Genomic DNA, 22,456 nt, shown 5'->3' with positions numbered 1-22,456 from the left:
CTTTCATAACACCTACTGCAGATTGTAAGTCCACACTTATATAGGTGGTTATTTGTTTGTCTCTCTCTCGCACTAGACTGTAAGCTCCACAAGGGTAGGAGTAGCATCTGTTTTGCTCACTCTTGTATTTCTGGCACCAACATAGTACCAAGCACATGATAGGCATGTAGTAAATGTTTACTGTTTCCCTCACCCACTTTTCTGGGTCCAGATCAACATGTCTCCAGGAAATCTCCTCAGGAGGGAGAATGGGAAGAATGGGAAAGGATCTATGTTTGTGTCCCCTTAGAAACTACTTACCCTACCCCCCCACTCCGGCCACCCCTCTAGGGCAGTGTAAGGGAAAACTCTTGTGTTTCTCCTTTACTAGTCAAACAGAACATTTCTCTAACCAGACATGTGACCAAGTCTCTGACACCAGATGGAGGTCATTCAATTCAGTTCTGACACTGTCTACCTGGATAGTAGCTAACATGTCAGATTCACAGGTTAAGTAAGGGCTCAGTCCCACAAGACTGTCCCCACTTCATAGGCTGGAAAGAGAAAGAAAAATGCCATATAGTATCACTTATATGTGGAATCTAAAAAAAAGGACGTAAATTAACTACTTATTATTTATAATTTAGATGACTGATTTCTTGAATATATGTAAGCACATTTGATTGTCCTTTGTAATTGGATCACTGCATTCTGTTGATTCTTATTTTGTGGTTGGCTTTATTCCTTTGATAACTGTGTAAGTTTAAAAAGCTAAAGCTCTAGGGGGGCAGCTACAGCTCAAGCAGTAGAGTGCATGCTTAGCATACACAAGGTCCTGGGTTCAATCCCCAGTACCTCCTCCAAATATAAATAAATAAATAAACCCAATTACCTCCCCCTCATTAAAAAAAAAAAGCTAAAGCTCTAAACTGTTCTTGGAAACAATGAACAGTACATATATGTAAACTAAAAAAATGTGCAATATATCTGTATTTACATGCAATATATTGTATATGTGCAGTCAAATCATAACAATTCTACCTAATATGAAAAGTGAAAAAGATAAATTTACCATTTGAATTTAGAGATGATTATATTCTCAAAAAAAAAAAAAAAAAAAAAAGACTGTCCCCACTTTAGAGGCCAATTGCAAGGCCCAGGTCATTCTCAGCTGTATTTCTATAATTGAGGTTCCCATGATCCCCTCCCTAGGTTCAATAATTTGCTAGAATGGCTTCCAGAACTCAGGGAAACATGTTTATGGGCTTATTATATAATAAAGGATATGGTAGAGAATACAGATGAACAGCCAGTTGAAGAGATACATGGGGTGAGGTCTGGGTCCTGAGCATAGGAAATTCTTTCCTTGTAGAGCAGAGGTGTGCCATCTTTCTGGTAAGGGGATGTGTTCACCAACCTGGAAGCTCTCTAAACCTAGTAGTTCAGGGATTTTTATGGAGGCTTCACCATGTAGGCATGATGATTGTTAACTCAGTCTCTCCCCTCCCTGTAGGATGGGAGATGTGGCTGAAGGTTCCAAGCTTCTAACCATGGCTTAGTCTTTCTAGTGACCATCCCCTATCCTGCAGCAACCTGGGAGCCCACCAACAGTTGCCTCATTAGGACAAAAAATGCTCCGATCACCTGGGAAATTCCAAGGAACTTAGGAACTCTTTGTCAGGAACCAGGGTCAAAGACCAAATATTAGAACCAAAGATGCCCCTAGCACTCTTACTGTTTAGGAAATTACAACGGTTTTAGGAGCTCTGGTCAGGAGCCAGTTATGTCACAGCATCACAGGCAGCCTACAGAGATCTTTGCAGTCTGCAGCCTAAGAGGAGAGCAGTCCACACAACATAAGGCTGTCCTGCCTCCTCCTCATCTTCCCAGCCAAGTACATTGATGGATTGGTGAAGAAAGAATGGAATTTGATATCTTCAGTTTGATGCTTTCCCACTCATCTGTCTCTGAAGACCCCTGAGATCTGTCTGCTTCCCTGTGGAAGGGACATCATGCATTTATTCACTCATTCACTTATTCAACAAGGGAAGATGTATAGCAGGTTGCAACTCTTTGCTCTTGGACCAGTTAACCTCTCTGAGATCCATTTTTCTCATCTCAAAAATGGGGCTAATGGCAGTACCTACCTCATTGGCTTGTCTTGAGAATGAAGTGAGAGAATTCTTGAAAAGGGCTAGCACAGTGTTTAGTACATGACAAACAATGAATGTTAGCTGCTATTACAGCTGGAGCCCTCAACTTGGCACTGACAGAAATGTGAAGCTGAATTAAACACGGTCTAGAAGGAGAGAGAGAGGAAAGCAGATCATCACTAGATAATAAAGTGTGATCAGTTCTATTACAGCTTAACAAGCGAGAGTTAAGGGTGAAAGGTTCTAGGTTCCCCCAAACACCCTAGTTTCCTTTACAGATATATTTTTCTGTGTGTAGGGAGGGTGGTGTGGGGTGGGGGCTCTGCCTGTCCCAACAATCTACGTTCTCCCTTCTCTAGGCAGAGATACTATGAGAAAGTGACTTGGACTTCAGAAATGGTGGTAGTGCGAGGTGCTCCAAGAACCCCCTGTGCCTAGACTAATCCCTCATTCTTCTCTCAGAAGGTTCATATGGCTAGGAGGGGTCCGGGGAGAAGGGATGAGGGGGTTCAAAGGTAGGAGGTTATGTGAGATATGCTGTTTGTATGGTTCTTGTGTTTTCTGTTTTATTATTCCTTGGTGTATGGTGAATCTTCCTTTGAAATGCAGGCTGACTTATTTGAGCCAGGGAATCCTTGGGGATATCAATGTCCACAGTTGGGCAGAACATTGCAGAGGAAACAGCAGCCCCTCTTTCCCCTGGACATGGATGGTAGAGGCGGTGGGGACAGTGGGGAAGGCGGGGAAGGGAAGGCAGACTCAGGACTGTAGATCCTCACTCCAGGTTCCCTGGAGCTTTGGCTGTTATGTTCCGGGGCCCCTCTGGCTGGCTGCCCTCTTCCTGGGCTGTTGACTGAGGAGGTCCAGTTGTCAGATTCTTTCTCCACAGTATATAGAAAGATTACTTCACGGTCAAGGCTCAGCCCAGCCTTCGCCATGCAGAGCTCCTGGTGACTTCCCCTGACTTTTCTGTCTGTGACTTGTGAGCAGCTCAGTCTGAAGGAGAAGCTGGGGTTTGAGTCCTGCAGTTCTTAAGTCAGGGAGAGTCAGAGGAGCACCAAGAACTGACTGCCTTCCTGAGTCCCACATCATCCCATCTGACCCTCCAACAAGCCGGTCAGCCCAGCATTATTATCCCCAGTTTACAGAGGAAGAAACTCAGACAGATTAAGGGCTTTGCATGTGACATTTGCCATCATCATAAGCATTGGTGAATTCCTGCTGAGATCACAGCAATTCTTTGCTCAAACCTGCTAATGAAAACCCGAAGTCCTCACAATAGTCTACAAAGTTCTGCCTGCTGCCTTTCTTCTCCAGCCACCTCATTTGCGACAGCCCATCCTGCTTACTCTGCTCCAGCCACTCTGGCCTCTTTGCTATTTACTCCAGAATATGACAGGCACATCTCCACGTTCCCACCTCAGGGCCTTTGCTCTAGCTGTATCTTCTGCCCAGAACATTCTCTCTTCACTTCCAAGTCTGAGCTCCCAACTCATCTTCTCAATGAGCCATAACTAGACAACCTTTTAAATTCTACAAACTGCCTTGCACTCCCACCCACTCCCCTTACTTTTTGTAGCACTTACCTTTCAACTTACTATGTGATTTACTTATTATATTTGTTTGCAGTCTTCCCGTTACCAGAATGTCAGTTCTACAAAGGCAAAGTAATTCTTATCTCGTTCTCGGATGTATCTCCAGCCCTCAGAACAGCCTGCGGCATTTAGCACATTCTCAATAAATATGTGACAGGTGAGTGATGAAGGAAGGAATGCTGAGACCCAAGATTGCGAGCTGGAGGCCTCTAGGCTGGTGGACGGTCCTCCTGAGAGCTGGAGGGTGGGGGGATTCAGAGTGGGAGGGGTGGACGCGCGGGGCGCACGCGCCTCCTAGAAGGCGCTCGAGGAACTACATTTCCCATGAAGCTCCGGGCGCAGAAGGGCCGCGGGTGCTGCCGGGAAAGGTATACGTGAGAGAAGCCAGACCGGGTTCCGCGAGGATGGCCGCTCAACGAGGTGGGCTGTTGGCTGGGGTACCAGCGACTGTGGGGGTGGGTCGCGTCCTCGGACCCTTCCCGACCTGATATGCCAGGTCGAACCCACCTGTAAGGCTCCGCGGAAGGATAAATGGGCGCCGGGTAGACGAGGGGGCACTTAGGTTGGGGATTGAGTCATTATTGCAGCCCTCGAAAGAGGGTCTTGAGAAAGAGGGAGCTGCGCGTTGGTTATTTCGAGACGAGGTGCGGTGGAATAGGTTCCTCCTACTTCCTCCCGGTCATCTCAACACAACTTTCTGCCTCAAGTCAGCAGAAGGTCCTTACTGCCCGTTTTACATCGAGGCCAGCAAAGGAGAAAGGTCTCAGCTAACAGCCTACAAACCTCTTACTGACTCTCCCCAGACAAAACCCTCTGCTCGAGTCTAGTTTCCCGGGAGAAGTGGGGTCAGGCCTCAGGAGTGTGGAAGCTGACTTTCTGTCTGTACCCCCAGTATTCCCACTGTCCTGTGTGGTGCAGCAGTATGCCTGGGGGAAGATGGGTTCTAACAGTGAAGTGGCTCGGCTGCTGGCCAGCAGTGACCCACTGGCTCGGATCTCAGAGGACAAGCCATATGCAGAGGTGAGACCTGGGCTGTATTTCAGCTTACTTTAGCAACAGCTGAGACCAAGGGACTCTTCCACTTAAAGGGCCAGAGGCAAGTCATGTGGATTGGCTGGAAAGGGGAGGCAGCAAAGAAGGAGGAGGCCCTCTTGGCTCTTCAGATCTGTGCAGGTCAATGAATCCAGACGGTAGCACCAAAAGAAGTCAGGTTTTGTCATAGTAGACTGGGATTTCCAGTACCCTCTTGCTTCCCTCAAGAACGCTCAGCACTTGCTAAATTTTATTTTAATTTATCTTATTTTACCTATATTTTTAGCACTTACTGAATTTAATTCAGCCCTCCTTGACAATTAAAATTTTTACTTTGACTAACTTTGACATTTTTAATAATCTAAAATGTATCTTTCTTCTGCCCATTTAGCAGAGAAAAAGCCAAAGCACAGGAAGACTTTAGCCTCTGCTTCTGAGACTGCAATAAATGAATTTACTTAAACCCCTCACAGAGCCATTTGAGAGTCAGAGCTTTTCACTGACCGTGACAGTGCAAGTGTCGTTCACCTCACTGGACAGATGAGGAAACTGAGACCCAGAGACTGGGCATAACTACCCCAAGCCTCCACAGCTGGTTGGAGCCAGAGCCTGGACTAGAGTGTTGGTCTCCTGACCCCCGATGTTCTGGGGTCTGCTGCCCTGATGTGTGTCTGTGATGGAATTTATACCCAGTCTTGGGAGGCCCATCTCAGGAATCAGCTGCCCTATGGGGTGCACAGGGTAATGAATTGGGTCACCAGCTGTTGGTGCCAGATTCTTCCTTTTTCCCTCCCAAGTTTCCTGTTTTTACAGCTGTGGATGGGGACCCACCCTCGAGGAGATGCCAAGATTCTTGACAACTGCATCTCACAGAAGACCCTGGGCCAATGGATTGCTGAGAACCAGGACTGCTTGGGCTCAAAGGTCAAGGATACCTTTAATGGCAAGCTGCCCTTCCTCTTCAAAGTGCTCTCGGTTGAAACGGCCCTGTCCATCCAGGCACATCCTAATAAGGTACAGGATCAGTGTAGGTTGCAGAGGTCAGGTAGAGAAAAGCATATGTCAAGGCCCTCCCACAACTTTTACTGCAGCTTTTACCACCCCACCCCCACCGCTCCCTGCCCAATGCCAGGCTCCAGACCAAAACTAAATCCAGGCCTGACAACTTTCAGTTTAGCTCTGCAAGGCCAGCTGCTGGTAAGTGGACAGCTGACCAGCCTGTGCCAGGGGAGTTTTTCCAAGCTTGTTCCTGGCCTCCCCTCAGTCAGCCCAGGACTATTTATGTCTGCCATTTTCCACTTGGCTTTCTGGGAGATGTCACCTAGGACAGGGCAGGTACCCTAGTCATTGCCTCAGCTCCACTTCCATAGTCTTTTCTGCACAAGCCTGTGAGTCACAGCCTAAGGATTTTTCTGTCCAGAGTCCTCATTTCTAGATGGGGAAAGTAACGCCCAGAGAAGAGGGATTGACCCAGAGTCACACGGCTTATTAATGTCGGAGCTTGGCTTGGTGTTTGGGTTTCCTGATTTGCAAGCCAGGCTTCATAAATTTGTCCCAGCTCTCCCCCAGATTTAGCCCACCTGCCTGTGTTGGCTGAACCCCAAGTTTCCGAATTATGCCTTGACTGGGCTCATTGCCAGGGGTTAGAAGCCACTGCTGCCTGGCGACTGGGGAGGGTAGTGGGACTGGTGTCCTGCTATGTGATGGCTGTACCATGACCATCCTCCTCTTCCCCTGGCCATCCCACAGGAGCTGGCAGAGAAGCTGCACCTCCAGGCTCCACAGCACTACCCTGATGCCAACCATAAGCCAGAGATTGCCATTGCCCTCACCTCCTTCCAGGGCTTATGTGGCTTCCGGCCAGTTGAGGAGATTGTCACCTTTCTGACAAGTAAGGTTGGGCAAAATGCTGAAAGCATGCGCAATGGGCCTAGAATGCATGGGGGAGCCCAGGGCAGAGCTGGAACAGTAGCAGAGAACAGAAGAATGTCACAGGAATAGAGGGGCTGGCTGACCTCATGAATTCCTTTTTTTAAATTTTTACTGAAGTATAGTTGATTTACCATTTGGTTAATTTGACCTCATGAATTCTTGAAGCCTTTGGAGCAGGCCCATGAGACCAGGCTCAGGTGTGGTTGCTGAGGGCTGGTGGCGAGCAGTCACTTTGACTGCAGAGCTTGCATAGCATTGCCTGGCTTCTTGGTTAGGGATGATATGGGGGGGGGGCTTCTCCAGCTTCCCACTTTTTTGGGCTCCATCTTAACCATTCCTGATATGGGCCCCGGCCTGACCTTCCTGCAGAGGTGCCTGAGTTCCAGTTTCTAATTGGAGATAATGCAGCCACACAGCTGAAGCAGAGCATGAGCTGCGACTCCCAGGCTGTGGCCTCTGCCCTGCAGAGCTGTTTCTCCCACCTGATGAAAAGTGAGAAGAAGGTAGTGGTGGAGCAGCTCAACCTGTTGGTGAAGCGGATCTCCCAACAAGGTGGGTGTCTTAGGCCTGGGTCGGTGTCCCATCGTGGGCCCCTGGCACAGACACTAGGCTGGGGGGATAGTGCTCTGTCTCCCCTTGCTCAAGGAGAACACAAAGATGGGCCTGACTTAGATGGCCTGTTAATGACTTAGCACTTCCCCCGTCTCTGTGGAGCAGGGCCCTAGGTTGAGTGCTGCTTGCTAATCGTCCGTCTTCTCTAGATGGTTGGAGACAGGTTGTCCTGGAAGACTATTAAAATGTCTCAAGTCCAGAGCTCTCAATCAGTAGATCTTTCCTTAAATACCTGCTCTGTGCCCAACCTTGTGCTAACTAAGGAGAGTTCAGGAAATGACTGTGATGGGTGTGGTTGTGTCACCTTTTGGTTGGGGAGTCAATACATCCTGCCAGTGAAAAACGAGGCAGGATGGACTCTCTGCTAGGAGCTTATGTGGCACACGTGATGAGGCCTAGCCCGTTCTCCAGGCGACCCCAGAAGTCTTCTGGTTCTGTCTCTACATTTCCCCTGCAACCTTTGAGCCACAAGGATCTATTTATTTCACCCAACCTTACCCTACTTTTTTTTTGGTGTTTTCTTGGCTGGCATGCCCCTCCCTTGAGGGCTTCCGGCACTCACAGCAGAGCTGATTACTTCTGCCTGGAGCTCCCGTAACACCTGTTCATACGTCAGGTACAGCCCTGAGCACCTGTGAGTAGGTGTCACCACATGCACAGTTGTTAAAACTGGGCTTTTCTCTAGGCTGGGCACCTGTCTCCTTGACCTTTGTGTGCCCCCAGTGCTTAGCACAGAATAGGCATTAAGACTCAGAACAACCCTCCAATCCAGACCGGCTGGTTTCTTCATGTCGCACTGATACGCTCTGCTGTTACTCCCCCTTCCCTGCACACTCAGGGAAACTCGGCTTACCGCCCTTCCTCGCCACTCTAGCCCAGGCTGAGCTCACTCTCCCCTGGTCAGTCTCCAGGACACAGTTTAGCTGTTGGTTGCATTCTGCCTCTTGCTGTCTGGGGCGACCAACCATTTCAGTTTACCTGGGACTGAATGATTTTTGGTACTAAGAAAGGGGGAAGGCCTGGGCTAACTGGGACAGTTAGGAACCCTTGGGTTATCTCCTAAATAGATTTTGAGCTCCTCCCTGAGCAGTGGTTCTCAACCAGGCAATCTCCAGGTTGGCAATCTGGAGATATGTTTGCTTGTCAAACCTGGGTTTGGGGCGCCAGTGGTATGTGGGTAGAGGTCAGGGATGCAGCTAAACATCTTACAACGCACAGAACAGCTCCAACAGAGACTTATTTGGCCCAAATGTCAGTAATGCTGAGGCTGAGAACCACTGTCCAAAAGGACGACACTCTAGCCCTCAGTGCCTAGCATAGTGGTGGGCATGTAGAACGTCAAGATGGGGGAGATGGCATCTGTGTGGCTGGAGTATCAAGGAAGCCTGGCCCCCAAGGGCTGAGATGTGACTATGCGCACATGCCCACCAATTTCTGGACTCCTGTGGGCAGGGACTTGCCCAGGACTCTCCCTGGCCAGGGTGGGGCTGTGACCACCAGCGAGTGTTCGAGTGTTCCTAAGTGGCCTTGGGGGGCTCTGTGACCCTCAGTGGCTGCTGGAAACAACATGGAGGACGTCTGTGGGGAGCTCTTGCTGCAGCTGCACCAGCAGTACCCAGGTGACATTGGATGCTTTGCCATCTACTTCCTGAACCTGCTTACCCTGAAGCCGGGGGAGGCCATGTTTCTGGAGGCCAACGTGCCCCATGCCTACCTGAAAGGAGGTGAGCCCCATTTCGGCAGTGAGCCCCACTGCATCCCCCTCAGGCCTTGTTTCCCCATCTGGACAAAAGCAGGAGGGACTGGTCAAGGAGACCACCTTTAAGTCCTGTCAAGCTCTGACCTCCCAGGGTTCCTGGGGTCAGCAGGAAAGTGACCAACAGGGATGATGTTGGTGTTGGACACTGCCTGGATCCTCACATCAACCCTGTGAGGTCATGACACTCTCATGTTAAGCCCTGTAAATGTGTGGGAACAACCTGAATCCAGGCTGTATCGGATCAAGGCCACTGTTCTCCCCCCTGCATCACACTGCCTTCCCATGTCTGTCCTAGCTACGCAGAGCTTTTATGTTAAAATACACATTGCCACAGAAGCATGTCACGTTTTCACTGTTGGCTGTTTATCTACTCATGGACAGGATTCTATGGTAGAAGGGGAGAGTACGAAGTGTCGGGAGGGTTGGGTTTCCCCCAGGGGTTAATATGACTCCCCCTGACAATGTGGGTGACATGTCATCTGTTTTTGTTATATCTAAGCCCATTCTCACAGAAATTGCAATTCACATATTTTTACCTAATTCTGCAGGGGGCTCGTGGTGCTCAGGTTAGGAGGCCCAGCCCTGAAGAGCCAAACTCCAAGGCATCCTTCATTAGCTTAGCACATGACAACTGTCTGTCCCCAGACTGTGTGGAGTGCATGGCATGTTCAGACAACACAGTGCGTGCTGGCCTAACACCTAAGTTCATCGATGTGCCAACTCTGTGTGAAATGCTCAGCTATACCCCCAGCCCCAGCCAGGACAGGCTCTTTCCTCCAGCCCGGAGCCAGGAAGACCCCTACCTCTTTATCTATGATCCTCCTGTGCCAGACTTCACTGTTATGAAGATGGAGGTGAGTAGGGGGCATGGTGGGTGTCTTTTGTGTGCTGGGAAGAATCCTGGCAAGGGCCACAATGTGGAGTGTACCGGGGCTGGATTTCCTCTCTGTCAAGCTCACGTGGTCGGGCATGGCTGCGGGGCCTGCCCACTCTGCTCTGGACCAGGGACCAGACAAGGGCTTCCATGCTGACGAGAGCCTGAGTAGTGAGGGAGGTGTCAGAGCTCTCCCTTTCACTGCCCTTGGGGTTGTCCTGGGCCCCCTGTGACCTGACGGCAGCTCAGACTACTCCATCCAGCGGTTTCTTCCTGCCCAGGTTCCTGGCTCCATCACTGAATACAAGGTCTTGGCCCTGGACTCCGCCAGCATCCTCCTGATGGTGCAGGGGACAGTGACAGCCAGCACCCCCACAGCCCAGGCAGCAATCCCCCTGCAGCGTGGTGGGGTGCTCTTCATTGGAGCCAATGAATGTGTCTCACTGAAGCTCACTGTGCCTAAGGACTTGCTGATGTTCCGTGCCTGCTGTCTGCTGTAGAGGCCACAGCCTTCCTGGCTCTCCTCTGCCAGTCACCCTAATCCTGGCCAGCCTCACATCCTCAAGCCCAGCCCGGACCCCTTCCCTGCTCTGGGCTCTTTGGGTATACCCGGAAAGAGCTGGGGTAGAGCAGTACACTTGAAGAGGCAGTGACTCCTGAGCAGGCTGAACCATCTTCCTCCCGGTAGGAGGGGCCCACGAAGGACTAAGGCTGACAGTCCCCTTGTATCCCCCCCGCACTTGGACCGGTCTCTTCTCAGCGCAGGAAGCAGCAGCTCTGTGCCGGCCTCGGCAGTAGGCGGGCTGATGAGATCTATGAATAGCTCAGCATCGGTCACAGCAAGAAGGGAGGTAATGGTTTGTGAGAACAGGGTTCTGGCCCTGGGACTGCCCGTTTTCTCAGCTGCAGAGGGAAAAGGGGAGGCCTGTGGACTAACACTGCTCTCACTCTGGCTGTGTCAAAGCAATTAAAGATCACTTGTGTTGAAGCCTGTGGGCTAAACAGCACTCAGCCTTTGCCATTCCAGTCTCTGAAGTGGGCTGAAAGAGCCCTCCCTGGATGCTGCCCAGGTTTTGCTTTATTCCTGTCAGGCAGCTCCCTGGGGTGGGCAGGCTAGACTCAGAGGCCTTTTATAGGAAGGCGTGGGAGAGGTGGCCCTCTGAGCCTCAGCTGCAGGGCTTGCAGGCACGCTGGGGGCCCTCCGGCCCAGCAGCCAGTGGAGGGTGGGTCCAGGGATAGGCACTGTCAGTGCAAGATCCTTCTCTCCAGCGTTTCAGCTGACCTTAGGGCAGGGATCAGCAGGCTAAGGCCAGCAGGCTGGACCCGGCCACGTCCATCCATTTACATGCCGTCCGGCTGCTCTCAGGCTGCAATGGCAAAGTGAGTAGGTGTGCCAGGCGGTGTGCCCTGCAAAGCCAAGTGTACTGACTGGCTCTTCACAGAGAAAGTTTGTCAGCCACTTCTCCAGAGCACACTCAGTCACTGGATAGAGGGACCCAGGGACAGGACAGTCCAGTCCAGTTAGTGCTAAGAGGAGAAACACAGCTACTTTTTTCCTACCCTGGTGGGAACTACCTGGGAAACCATCTACTCTCCCCGGGCCTCCCCTCCAGGTCACACCTCTGCAGGAGACTGCACAGCTGTCTGTTGTGCCACTGAAGTTTCTGACCAGCAGTCTTAGGTCCTGTCCCCCAGACTAAGCAGAGACCCAGGTTGGTGGCTTCTTCCTGTGGGGTAGGGGATTAAACTCACACAAAAGGATCTTTGGGGGCGGCTGCCCACACTAGAACTGTACAGATGGAATTCTAGGAAACTACCTTCCAGTTAGCCAATCTGTTCTGGGTTTTATTTTTTTGGCCTCCAATAAATTTTTTTCAGCTTGAAAAAAAAACAAACCTGGGAATAAAGAGTCTGCCAAAGGGAACTCATTCTAAACAGAAGTGATATGCAAAGGCCTGTTCCAGCCATGGTCTCCAGTGAACAGGCCTGAAAATGATGCCCGCTGGGAACAGGAGAAAGGAGAGGTCCTTAGAAGAATGTCACAGTTGGGGCTATTAGGCTATTGTTCATTTCAGAACTCAGGAGCAGTGACTGGTCTAGGCCTTCCTTAAAAATGCTTATTGCAACACAGAGACAGCTCAACTAGCATGACTGTATTTATTCTTGTAAACTTACAGGGCTGAAGAAGCCTAAGCCAAGAGTTCTGTACTCTGTAAACACCATACGGTACCACTCCCATCTGTGAGGTAAGCCCGAGTTCACCCCTGCCTCCCCAGAGCGCTGTCACCTACAAACGCCCAGCACTCTTAATTAAGGCAGTTTGGTTTTAGGCACCTTTGTGCCTGTATTGGTGACATTTTAGCCTGTGGCTTCTGGCCCCAAACAATTGACCATTTCTACCCTGCCTTGCTGGCAGGCACAGTGTTCCTGCAACTTTTTCTACAAAGGTAATGCCACCCACACAGGATCAACCAGCTCTGGAACATTCCAGGGAGAGGTGCAGTCAAATACACCAGTGATTTATGCAGTGACCAACAGAGGGCCTCGGTCTTGGGGTCCTGCTGCCATCTTTACCCCCAGCAGCTGTCAAACACTCAGGCTACTGTCCTAACCAAATGAAGCAACAGGCTAGGTAGGATCCCAAGTTGGGGCCACACCCTAATCTTGACTACCATACCCCTTAGGCTAGGGACTCTGTCCACTCCCATTCAGTCCTATTTGGTAAGGCCGGAAAAAAAAAAAAAAACCCACTAAAAAACTAAGTTCCAGAGAGGCCTGGTATTGCAAGAGATGTTATCTAGTGGAGGTCATAGAGGAAATGATTCCTGTCTTTGCTATGCTCAGACCAGGGGCTGAGAGAGGCTGTGATGCACCCAGAGGTTTACTGTAAACTCCAATCCCCGAGTATCCACTGAGGCCCATGCTGCGGTCAGAGGAATCTGGATGCAACAGAATGGTTCTCGCTAGGGTGAAGGGAGGCCCTCTACAATGACAAGATTATCTCCTCAGGCAGGGGCCCTGGGAGCTTTCACAGGTCCCTCCTCCCCATCCTGTCTGTGAGCCTCCATCTACGTCAGAGCCCACACAGCTGCGCCAGTATACTTCTCAGCCATTGCTCCTTCTCAAGTTTAAAAAATCAGACACTTGACTGCTCCTGCAGCTCCCTCTGCTGGTAATTAAAAACTGCAGGCTCCTGGGGTGAGCTCCATACCTTCACCCAACCTTAGCTCAGACTGGGTGAAAATACCGTATAAGACCAAGGTGACGAATGGCAACCAGGAAAGACAAATTTTATCCACATGGTAGAGCAGTTTTTCTCTAACTAGGGATGGACTGACCAAGTTATTAAGCCCACCCAGACAGGTAGACCAGATGGGGATGCTCTGAGTCCAGGGACCATCAAGTAACCTGTTCTCCCTGCCACAGTCAAACAGACACAACCAGAAGAGGGTCAAAGGGCCCTGCTTTATGCTCTCTTGAAGGTCAAACATGTAACCCATCTTGGAGCTAGGAAGAGGAAGCGAGCATATGGAATTTCTTGAAATGACCTGGTCCCAAATAGTTTTGAATATTACAGCTACAAGCCATAATGTGCTATTTTCTGCCTCCATACACCACCATCCAGCACAGCCTGGGCACAAAAGCTCTCCTTTTCCCTCCGTAGAGCATGATGACAAATACCAGTTAAGATGTCTTCAAGTTTTTCTCTTAGCCAACTTTGTCACTCGCCGTAAGAACCAGAATTCCTCTGTTCCTGCCCTTATTAAAGTGATTTCTCCAAGCTCTGCTCCAACAGCAGAGGAAAACTGCAGAATTCCACCTATCATCCTATGGCCCAGATGGGGGCCTCCGGCCTGAGAAGCACCAGGCGAGGGGGAACTGCAGGGCACTGGCTTCCCCAGAGGGCCAGTGCCTCCAGTGATTCTGGGGCTGACAGCAGTTCCCCACTGCACTGTGACCTATGAAGGGCCCACAGGACTCCGCAGGTATGGTGAGCAGGACCCATCTTAGGGGGTTATGTCTACTGGAGGGTGCAGGAGGAAGAGTCCCCAAGACAGCACCAGCAGCAGGAACACGCTGAGGAGGCCACAGGCTTGGGGGGAATGAGATCCAAGTCCTCATCATCTGGAATCTCATCCAGGTGATACCCATCCTGGAGCAGCTGCCGGCTCACATCCTGGTTCACCTGCTAAGAGCAGGAGAGGAGAGAACTGTTAGCCAGGCAGCAAGGCAGAAATAACTGCTGCACAAAAGGAAGACCTACATTCTCTTACTGGAACTTGCTGCTCATGCTCCACCCTCAGGCCCACCCCACACATCCCTGGATTACAGGAGGAAGTGCTACCTTTTCCTACCAGTGCCTCAGCCAGCAGTGAGAGGCAGCCAGCCAGGGGCCTGAGCCACTACTGTCGAGGCTGCACGGTCACTAACCCCGAGAGAAGCTGCCATCAGTAAAGAATCCTGAGGCAGCTGATGTAAATTCCAGATTATGCTTGAAAGCCAAGCCCTAACCATTCCCACTGGGAACCGACATTGGTCCCTATGAAGGCTGAAGAGTATGGAATAATGATCCCAGAACAATGGGGTAGAAAGGTAGAGGAATATGGGTTAGAGTGAAACGGGGTGGGGAACAGCTTTTTATGCACTGCCCGTTAGACATGTTATCCTCTGATACCAACAGGGCTCAGTCCTTGCAAAGTAGAACCTGTCAACCTGGCTTCACCAGTTCCACTGAGCAGAAGGAAAATGAGACTGGGGAGTGTAGGCCTTTCTCTGGATCCTGCTAATTTTTCTTTTCCTAGTTCTAACAATCTTAGGCATCCAGATATTCAAAAAGGATAGTTTTCAGATTGCCTGTATTCTCTTTGGCAGAAACTCAGGGGGTAGCCAAGGGTTTCCAGGAGAATAATGGAAGAAATACCAGAAGTATACAGTCAGGTCCCCAGCACTTCACCTCCGTCAAAGGCAGTAAGCCACACATGCCAAAACTTTATGTCCCCATGTTTTTGTCTGGGACAGTTCTGGAAACATGTCCAAAAGGACAGGCCAAGAGTATCTCGGTCTCAGTTCCCATAGATGGAACAACAGAAGGAACAGAAGCTGTTTGGCCTGGATAAAAGCAAGCTTGGTGGAAGGCGGCAAAGGGAGGGACAGGAATGCTGATGTCAGATAAAAGCACTCAAAAGAAGGGAGACTAGCATGACTGTGTGACACTGGAGGGAGGACCAGGACCACTAAGTCCAAGCTGCAGGAGACATCTCAAATGAGTAAGGAAGACGTCTGTAAGAGCTACCTGGAGAAGGAATTGTGCGTATTGTGGGGAGGACAGGCAGCAAGGTTTCTTGGAGGTAGTGAGTACCCTCTTACAGGAAGTGTTCAAACAAGCAAAGGGTAGTAGACGCTTAGCTGGGATTTATCAAGAGGATTCCTTTCTAAGTGGTGGTCTGGATTAGAAAACTTGTGAGGTCATTTCCAGCCCTAAGTGTCTATGGCCTCCTAGACTTTCAATAGCCTTCCTCAGACACCTATACTTCTGCTGAGGGAAGAGAGCAGAGTAGAAGACTGAACAATAGACCAGAAGTCTGGCACAGTGCCGTGCATACAGCAGGAACCAGACAAGCATTTGGCAGTGACAGCGACACTGCCTGCAGCCTGGCCCTGCACAGAAGGGTGCTCTGGACTTGCCTCTGCAGAGGAATACCCGGAGGAGTATCTGGATTCCAGCTCCCCATCACTAGGAGAAGAAAAAGACAGTCAGTTCAGGGAGATGCCTGTGAAGCACAGCTACAAATGCAGGGTGCAGAGCACGCAGTGGGGCCTGGGGGACTTGTGAAGCAAAGACCACACACCATAGAACTCAAGCCCAGAATCTGCCAGGAGTATAAATGGCTCCTTCCATTGGCTTCAGCAGGAGCAGGGTCACTGTCACTAACAGTGCAGACATAATAGGCAGGATGATTTCCCCAGACAAGGTTGGTGCTTCAAATCCAAGAGCAGCTTATGAGTCCTCTAAGCAAGTCATCCTGGGAAGGGATAGTGCTCTGAAGCAGCAGCCCTGGAACATGCACAAAAGGTCTTGGAAGAGTCAGGCAATAAGCGAAGCAAGTGATACGCAGTTTTACCCAAGTCACTCCCCAAGGGGTATTTCCAAGGAGAATACTCACCTGTCAGAGTCAAGAGACACCAGGTTTTCATCTGGACTCTGACTAAGAGCAGTATACCCCTTGTTAAACTTCACTGACCTGAGAGATGGGGGAGAGACCAAGCATAGATGAAGGGCCAGCATTTCACAGGGAAAGCCAGAGTCCTGGCTCCTATGGAAAAAGAACTAACTGCACTACTGACTTGCCTTCTACCTGGTCACACAGCCCCCACTGCCTCCCTTGTATCTGGCTACAGCTCCTCAGAATATGCACTTCTCCCATACCACTCCCACTGCTGCTCCTGGGAAAAGCACGCGTCCTCTTTAATGAATCAGGAGAAGCCCCACCTTCCCACGTTATTTAACCAAAGAACAGAAAAACGGAAAGTCCTTGGGTAAATTCCTTCACCTGTTTTAGCTCTTATTTGTAAAAGAGGCCCTGGATAAGGTTCCATGCAGCCCTCAGAGTTTACCATTCTGTTAAAAAAAAAAAATACAGTCCTGACTGTTCCCACACTGCTCTCCATCCTCACTCCTGGGGACCCCAGCCACTATGCTCCTCCCTAGCTTACACAGGGGATGATCCTATACTGATAAAACTACTACTGCAAAGCCCTTTCCCTGACATCATCACTTCCTTTTCCCATTTTAAAACAGTGAACCTGACAGGTTGGCGTCAGGGGAATCACTAGCTCCGCCTTAAACGTAAGTACTCTTGTCTGCCATCCTGAGGACTAAGGCCTTCTCTGGAAACGCGTGCAGAGAGGAGGTGGCGCCTGCTGAGACCTTTTGGCTGAAGAGTCGGGGCGGTTCGGCGCGGCCCCCAGCATGCCTTTTCTCCGCAGAACGGCCTTGGCCAGGTTCCGGTGCTTCTCTGCAAGGCAAAGGGCCCGGGTCAGCGGGGTCTTCCCTCCTCCGCCGTGTCTCCTAAACACCAGCAGCCCCCTCTTTCCGAACAGATTTTCGGGGGCGGCAGCGGGACGCAGGTGCCCCTCCGGGGTCGCCCCGGCGGGGCTCCAGAACCCGCCCGGGGGACGCGGCAGCCCGCCCAGGCAGAAGCCCCCCCATCGGGCCGCACTCACGCAGCTTGGCCTGAATGGAAGGCGCGCGCATCACCATGTACGGCCCCCGCTTCTCCACAGCCGCCGAGGTCCGGTCCCCGAGTCGGGGGACTCCAATATCGCTTCGCCCGCGAGGCGGCCCCGCAGCCTGGGCTCCGCCGGGCCGGGAACCCGGCATAGACGGCCGCGCCGCGTGCCCACTGGGCCCCGCGGTAGCCATGGCCTGGCCACGCCCCAACCGCGCGCGGAGCCCCGCCTCCTGGCTAACCCTCCGCCGGCCGGAAAGGAGGCGGTCCCTCCTCGAGCCGGATGGCGGCGCGCAGGCGCGGGCGTACCCGCCCTAGCTTTCCGGCCCCGCCTACTGTGGGGTCGGTTCAAAGGCTCGCCCTTTCGGGGGCTGGGTTGCTTTTGTCGCTCCTTTCTGGCGCACTGCGGTCCTCGTAGTCGGACTGATCCTAGGTATGGCAAGCCAAGTTCTGTTTCTAGTCGAAGTTAATTATCGCTATCTCCGGAGGGCGCGGATGTGTCCCTGGCGCGCGCTCCCTCTCCGCAGTGTCTCCGCGTGGGTCCTCTTGCCACGGCCAGACCTCCTCAAGGGCGGACGGGGGAGAGCCTGCACTGAACCGAACAGAGCGGTAGAGAAGGGGAGGTATTGGCGCCCTTCCCCAGAAAAGGAAACAGGCCCCAGAGAAAGGTTCAAGGACCTTGCGGAGGTCACACAGCTCGAGGCAGTGCGTTGGCTGATAGATGTAACGCCAAGCCCACGTTATTTCCAGCAGCATGCGGTGCCCAGAGAACTTGGATGAGGCCTGATCCTTTCTAGGCCTCAGTTTCCACATTTTAAAATGGAACCAACGTCATTACCCGTCTCACAGTGACAAACAAGGGCAAAATAGGGCTTGGAAAGAAGGGTGAAAGTGCACTGAGTTTGTGTATGTCAGGGCACGGAGCTGTCATGGCTTGTGACCTCTCTGGCCCCAGGGGATGTTCTTGTGGCTGGCTGGAAAGTAGCTCCAGATCCTTGTAGTAATCGCCAAATCTCATGAGGCTGTCCCAAGGCTAATTTATTAGCTTCCACAGGGTAGGTCAACTGTGTAACTTCCGAGCCCCAGGGCCACCCAAACAGTTGAGCTGGCGTATGCCTTAGGCAGGACAGGAGAAAAGAATTTAGGACTAGAGTTTTTGAAAAATCAGAAGCACAAAAGAAAGCTAACTGTTTTGGTAGATTTCACTGCTGCCTTTAACCTCCAGAAACAGCAGTTTCTTATGACTCAACTTAGTATTTAATTCTCCTGACCTCCCAAGGAAGCACTGTTACTCCCGTTAAGCAAAGAGGCTTAGATATGGTCAGATTCGCTAGTTAAGTGGTAAACCTGGAATCTGAACCCAGCTCCCTGTGGACTTGGAAGAGATGGTTTTCATCATAGCTATGCTGCCTGTTAAACTGATAGAGACCTCACCAAGGGCCAAAGAAAGTGTGACCACAACCCACTTGATGTCACAAAAATCTCTAGGAACTTGTACCAAGAGTCTTGAGTACCCTCATCCATGATACTCCTGGGTCTCTCATCAGTGCTCAGCTAATTGCTATGTGATTGAGTATGGACCCTGAATCCAGATTATGTGCTCTGCCACTTACTGGCAAATTATTTAATTATGTCTCAGTTTCTTTAGCTGAGGAACGGGGATAATAATAGTACCTATTCAGTAGAATTGTGAGGTTAAATTGCAAAGTGCTTGGAATGGTGCCTGGCATACAGTAAGTGCTCAAGAAGTGTAAAATTATGAAGCTTACACAGTATTCTGAGGACTTAGTGTTTATTCTTTCGCTTGGTTTTATATTTCCCAAGGACAGATTGCCTTATTTATTTTGTAGCCCTTGTTTTTACACAAAGTCACAAAGTCATAGTAATACATATTTGTTAAATGAATGTCCTGTTTCCCCTCTTAACTTTTAATTAATTTAGAATCAAGGACTTTGGGGCTGGAAGAGATTTTAGAGATTATATAGTCCAAATTCATTTTATTATGAAGAAACTATGATTGCCCAATATTTTGGCCTTGGTGTGGGTAGTTCTGTTTTCCACTTAAGAAATTATATTCACTAGGAATTTGAGAAAAATAAGTTACTTCCCACTGCCCAAAACAAACAACAAAGAATAAAAGCTAGATTGTAAGAGGATGAGTCTTCAGGGCAAGAACTGCCACAGCACACAGGGCACAAATCCTCTCTTCCTTACCCCTGCTACTCAGACTCTAACCTAGAATATCTCTGCTGGTTCCTCTGCTGGCCCTGGGGATCCTTATCTTCTCCATTCAGCAAAGCTTTATTCATCTAATATGCGGCAGGTGCTATGCTAGGCCCTGCACATCTAATGATGAACAGGACAAATAATTTACCTCCTAGTCTCTGATTATCAGCCTTGTTTCTTTTATTCTTTGTTGTTGGGGGTAGGGGGAAGATTCTTGGCTGTTAAGAGCAGATTCTCACCCTGGCTTTCAGGCACTGCTGCCCCTGTGGGGCAATCACATTCTTTATCCTTGGCTCCAGCTCATGGAAATCCCACCCATTCCCTAAATTTTCTTGGTCCTGGGACAGATGAATCTTCATCAATAGAGAATTCTGGTTCTGCTGTCCACTAGAGCTGAATTCCTTCAGCTAGGCAAGTATCTGGGATTAGGCATAGAAAAGAATACGGGACAGTGGTGAATTTTTTTAAATTGAAGTACAATGTTTGTTTCTGATCCTTACTGATATTTGTTATCTGATGTTTTTGATAATAGCCATTCTGATAGCTGTGAGGTGATATCCTATCATGGTTTTGATTTGCATTTCCCTGATGATTAGTGATTTTGAGCATTTTTTTCATATGCTTGTTGGCCATCTGTATGTCTTTCTTTGGAAAAATATCTATTCAGGTCCTCTGCCCGTTTTTTATTTATTTATTTATTTTTTATTTTTTTTGCTGTTGAGTTGTATAAGTTGTTTTCATGGTTTGGATGTTAACACCTTATCAGATATAGGATTTGCAACTATTTTCTCCCATTCAGTAAGTTGCCTTTAATTTTGTTGGTTTCCATTGGTTTCCAGAAGCTTTTTAGTTTGATGTAGTCCCACTTGTTTGAATTTGCTTTTGTTGACTTTGCTTTTGGTATCAAATCCAAAAAATCATCACCAAGACATATTTCAAGGAGCTTACCACCTATCCTTTCTTCTAGTTTTATGGTTTCAGGTCTTTGATCCATTTTGAATAATTTTTTTTTGTGTATAGTGGAAAGATAATCTAGTTTATTCTTTTGGGTGTGGCTGTCCAGTTTTCTCAACACCATTTACTGAAGAGACTATCCTTTCCACATTGTATGTTCTTGCCTCCTCTGTTGTAAATTAATTGACCATATATGTGTGGGTTTATTTCTGGGCTCTACTCTATTCCATTGATCTGTGTGTCTGGTTTTTGTTTTTGTCATTGTTTGCCAATGCCACAGTTTTTAATTACTATAGCTTTGTAATACAGTTTGAAATCAGGGCCCATGATGCCTCCAGCTTTGTTCTTGTTTCTCAAGATTGCTTTGGCTATTTAGGGTTTTTCGTGGTCCCACACAAATTTTAGGATTGTTTATTCTACTTCTGTGAAAAACACCATTGTAATTTTGATAGGGACTGCATTGAATCTGTAGATTGCTTTGGGTATTATGGACATTTTAACAATATTCTTCCAATCCATGAGCATGGACTATCTTTCCATTTATTTCTGTCTTCAGTTTCTTTCATCAATGTCATAGTCTTGAGTGTATAGCTCTTTCACCTCCTTGGTTTAAATTTATTCCTAGGTATTTTATTCTCGTTGATGCAGTTGTAAGTGGGACTGTTTTCTTAATTTCTCTTTTTGATAGTTTGTAAGTGGATAGAAATGCAATAGATTTTTGTGTATTGATTTTGTACCCTGCTACTTTACAGAATTTATTAGTTCTAACAGTTTCTTGGTGGGATCTTTAGGGTTTTCTATATATAATATGTCCTTTTTCTTTGATTCCACTTATAAGTGATATCATATAGTATTTTTCTTTCTCTTTCTGGCTTACTTCACTTAGAGTGACATTCTCCAGGTCCATCCATGTTGCTGCAAATGGCATTATTTTATTATTTTTTATGGCTGAATAGTATTTCTTTGTATAAAGATACCATAATTCTTTATCCAGTTGTCTGTTGATGGACATTTTCATTGCTTCCATGTCTTGGCTATTGGATATAGTGCTACTATGAACATTGGAGTGCATGTATCTTTTCAAATTAGAGTTCCATCCAGATATGTACCCAGAAATGGGATTGCTGGATCATATGGTAAGTCTATTTTTAGTCTTTTGAGGAATCTCCATACTGTTTTCCATAATGGCTGCACCAAAATACATTCCTACCAACAGCAAAACTATCACAAACTTGTTTCTTTCTTTACGATATCATGGATAGAAGATTCATTCTTAGTGAAGATCTTAACAAACTCAGCCTAGGACTTTTTGTTGTTGGCAGTGGGCAATTAGTTTTATTTACTTATTTTTAGAGGAGGTACTGGGGATTGAATCCAGGACCTCATGCATGCTAAGCATGTGCTATACCACTTGAGCTATACCCTCCCCTCAAGCTTGGGACTGTTAAATCAAGAACATCCACCTTTTCACTTAGAGGAAGCCTTTACAGCTTCTCTTCGGCTTATCCAAATTGCCAGCATCACTACTCTTGCACTTTGGGGACTTTATTAAGTAAAATTACTTGAACACAGTACTGTGATACCATGACAGTCAATCTGATAACCAAGACAGCGACTAAGTGACTAATGGGATGGATGGACTAGAGAGGGAAGGCGAGAGATTTCATCACACTATTCAGAACAACACTCTTATGAAATAACCACTTATTTCTGGAATTTTCCATTTAATATTTTCAGGCTGTGGTTGACCATGGGTAACTGAAACTGCACAAAATAAAACTGCAGATAAAGGATTGGGGGGGGGCTACTGTATGCTTGTCAAAAATGTTTAACTAGATTTTAACAGTGAGGAAACAGTAAGGAAGCTGCAGATTGCAGGGCATTTTACACCACTGGCCTGGACTCTTCAGAAAAATGAATTGTATATATTTTATGCCAAACTTCTTGAAGCATACTAATGGTACTGTGGTTATATAGGAAGAGAAATTCCGCTTTCTTAGATGTCTGCTTAAGTATTTAGGGTAAAGTGTCATGTCTGCAACTCACTTTCAAATGGTTGAGGAAAAAGTGTGTATATTAGGTACAAAACAAATGCAACAAACCATTCATTG

At 48.6% G+C, this 22,456-nt stretch overlaps 2 protein-coding genes across 8 annotated transcripts; one reads left to right on the top strand and one right to left on the bottom strand.

Annotated features, from left to right (window-relative positions):
- The first annotated feature begins 4,042 nt into the window (after positions 1-4,042).
- Positions 4,043-10,943, top strand: MPI (mannose phosphate isomerase). 6 transcript variants are annotated; one of them, XM_010955242.3, is made up of 8 exons: positions 4,044-4,147; positions 4,620-4,747; positions 5,573-5,773; positions 6,509-6,650; positions 7,061-7,243; positions 8,854-9,027; positions 9,708-9,916; positions 10,218-10,943. In XM_010955242.3, exons 1-8 carry the CDS (start codon positions 4,132-4,134, stop codon positions 10,434-10,436), a joined length of 1,272 nt encoding a protein of 423 aa, XP_010953544.1. In that variant the 5' UTR covers positions 4,044-4,131; the 3' UTR covers positions 10,437-10,943. The 6 variants fall into 6 exon arrangements, with proteins under 6 accessions (XP_045372803.1, XP_010953544.1, XP_010953545.2 ...); XM_010955243.3 differs by having other exon boundaries at positions 5,557-5,773; XM_074354081.1 differs by having other exon boundaries at positions 5,151-5,773.
- Positions 10,944-12,079: 1,136 nt separating this feature from the next.
- FAM219B (family with sequence similarity 219 member B) lies at positions 12,080-17,424 on the bottom strand. Of its 2 annotated transcripts, none has more exons than XM_010955241.3 (5): positions 17,161-17,424; positions 16,865-16,952; positions 16,101-16,178; positions 15,622-15,670; positions 12,080-14,122 (listed from the first exon to the last, which is right to left on the bottom strand). In XM_010955241.3, the coding sequence occupies exons 1-5, from the start codon at positions 17,357-17,359 to the stop codon at positions 13,958-13,960; spliced, it is 579 nt and encodes a 192-aa protein (XP_010953543.2). In that variant the 5' UTR covers positions 17,360-17,424; the 3' UTR covers positions 12,080-13,957. The 2 variants fall into 2 exon arrangements, with proteins under 2 accessions (XP_010953543.2, XP_045372804.2); XM_045516848.2 differs by having other exon boundaries at positions 12,080-14,125; positions 17,161-17,421.
- Positions 17,425-22,456: the final 5,032 nt, after the last annotated feature.

This window comes from Camelus bactrianus, chromosome 27 (genome assembly GCF_048773025.1).
Source record: "Camelus bactrianus isolate YW-2024 breed Bactrian camel chromosome 27, ASM4877302v1, whole genome shotgun sequence".
Classification (NCBI taxonomy): Eukaryota; Metazoa; Chordata; class Mammalia; order Artiodactyla; family Camelidae; genus Camelus; species Camelus bactrianus.
Note: the sequence above shows the minus strand (reverse complement) of the source record. Positions and strands in the feature narration are given on the sequence as shown.

What these genes read in the sequence shown, in the direction of transcription:
- MPI (XM_074354081.1), top strand. Translation starts at nt 5,423, where the DNA reads ATGTGTGTCTGTGATGGAATTTATACCCAGTCTTGGGAGGCCCATCTC. An exon ending in GATTGTCACCTTTCTGACAA is followed by an intron (nt 6,651 to 7,060) that starts GTAAGGTTGGGC and finishes ACCTTCCTGCAG; the next exon opens with AGGTGCCTGAGTTCCAGTTT. An exon ending in GAAGCGGATCTCCCAACAAG is followed by an intron (nt 7,244 to 8,853) that starts GTGGGTGTCTTA and finishes TGTGACCCTCAG; the next exon opens with TGGCTGCTGGAAACAACATG.
- FAM219B (XM_045516848.2), bottom strand. Translation starts at nt 17,359, where the DNA reads ATGGCTACCGCGGGGCCCAGTGGGCACGCGGCGCGGCCGTCTATGCCG. An exon ending in TTCCATTCAGGCCAAGCTGC is followed by an intron (nt 16,953 to 17,160) that starts GTGAGTGCGGCC and finishes TTTGCCTTGCAG; the next exon opens with AGAAGCACCGGAACCTGGCC. An exon ending in CCGGGTATTCCTCTGCAGAG is followed by an intron (nt 14,126 to 15,621) that starts GCAAGTCCAGAG and finishes TCCTGCTCTTAG; the next exon opens with CAGGTGAACCAGGATGTGAG.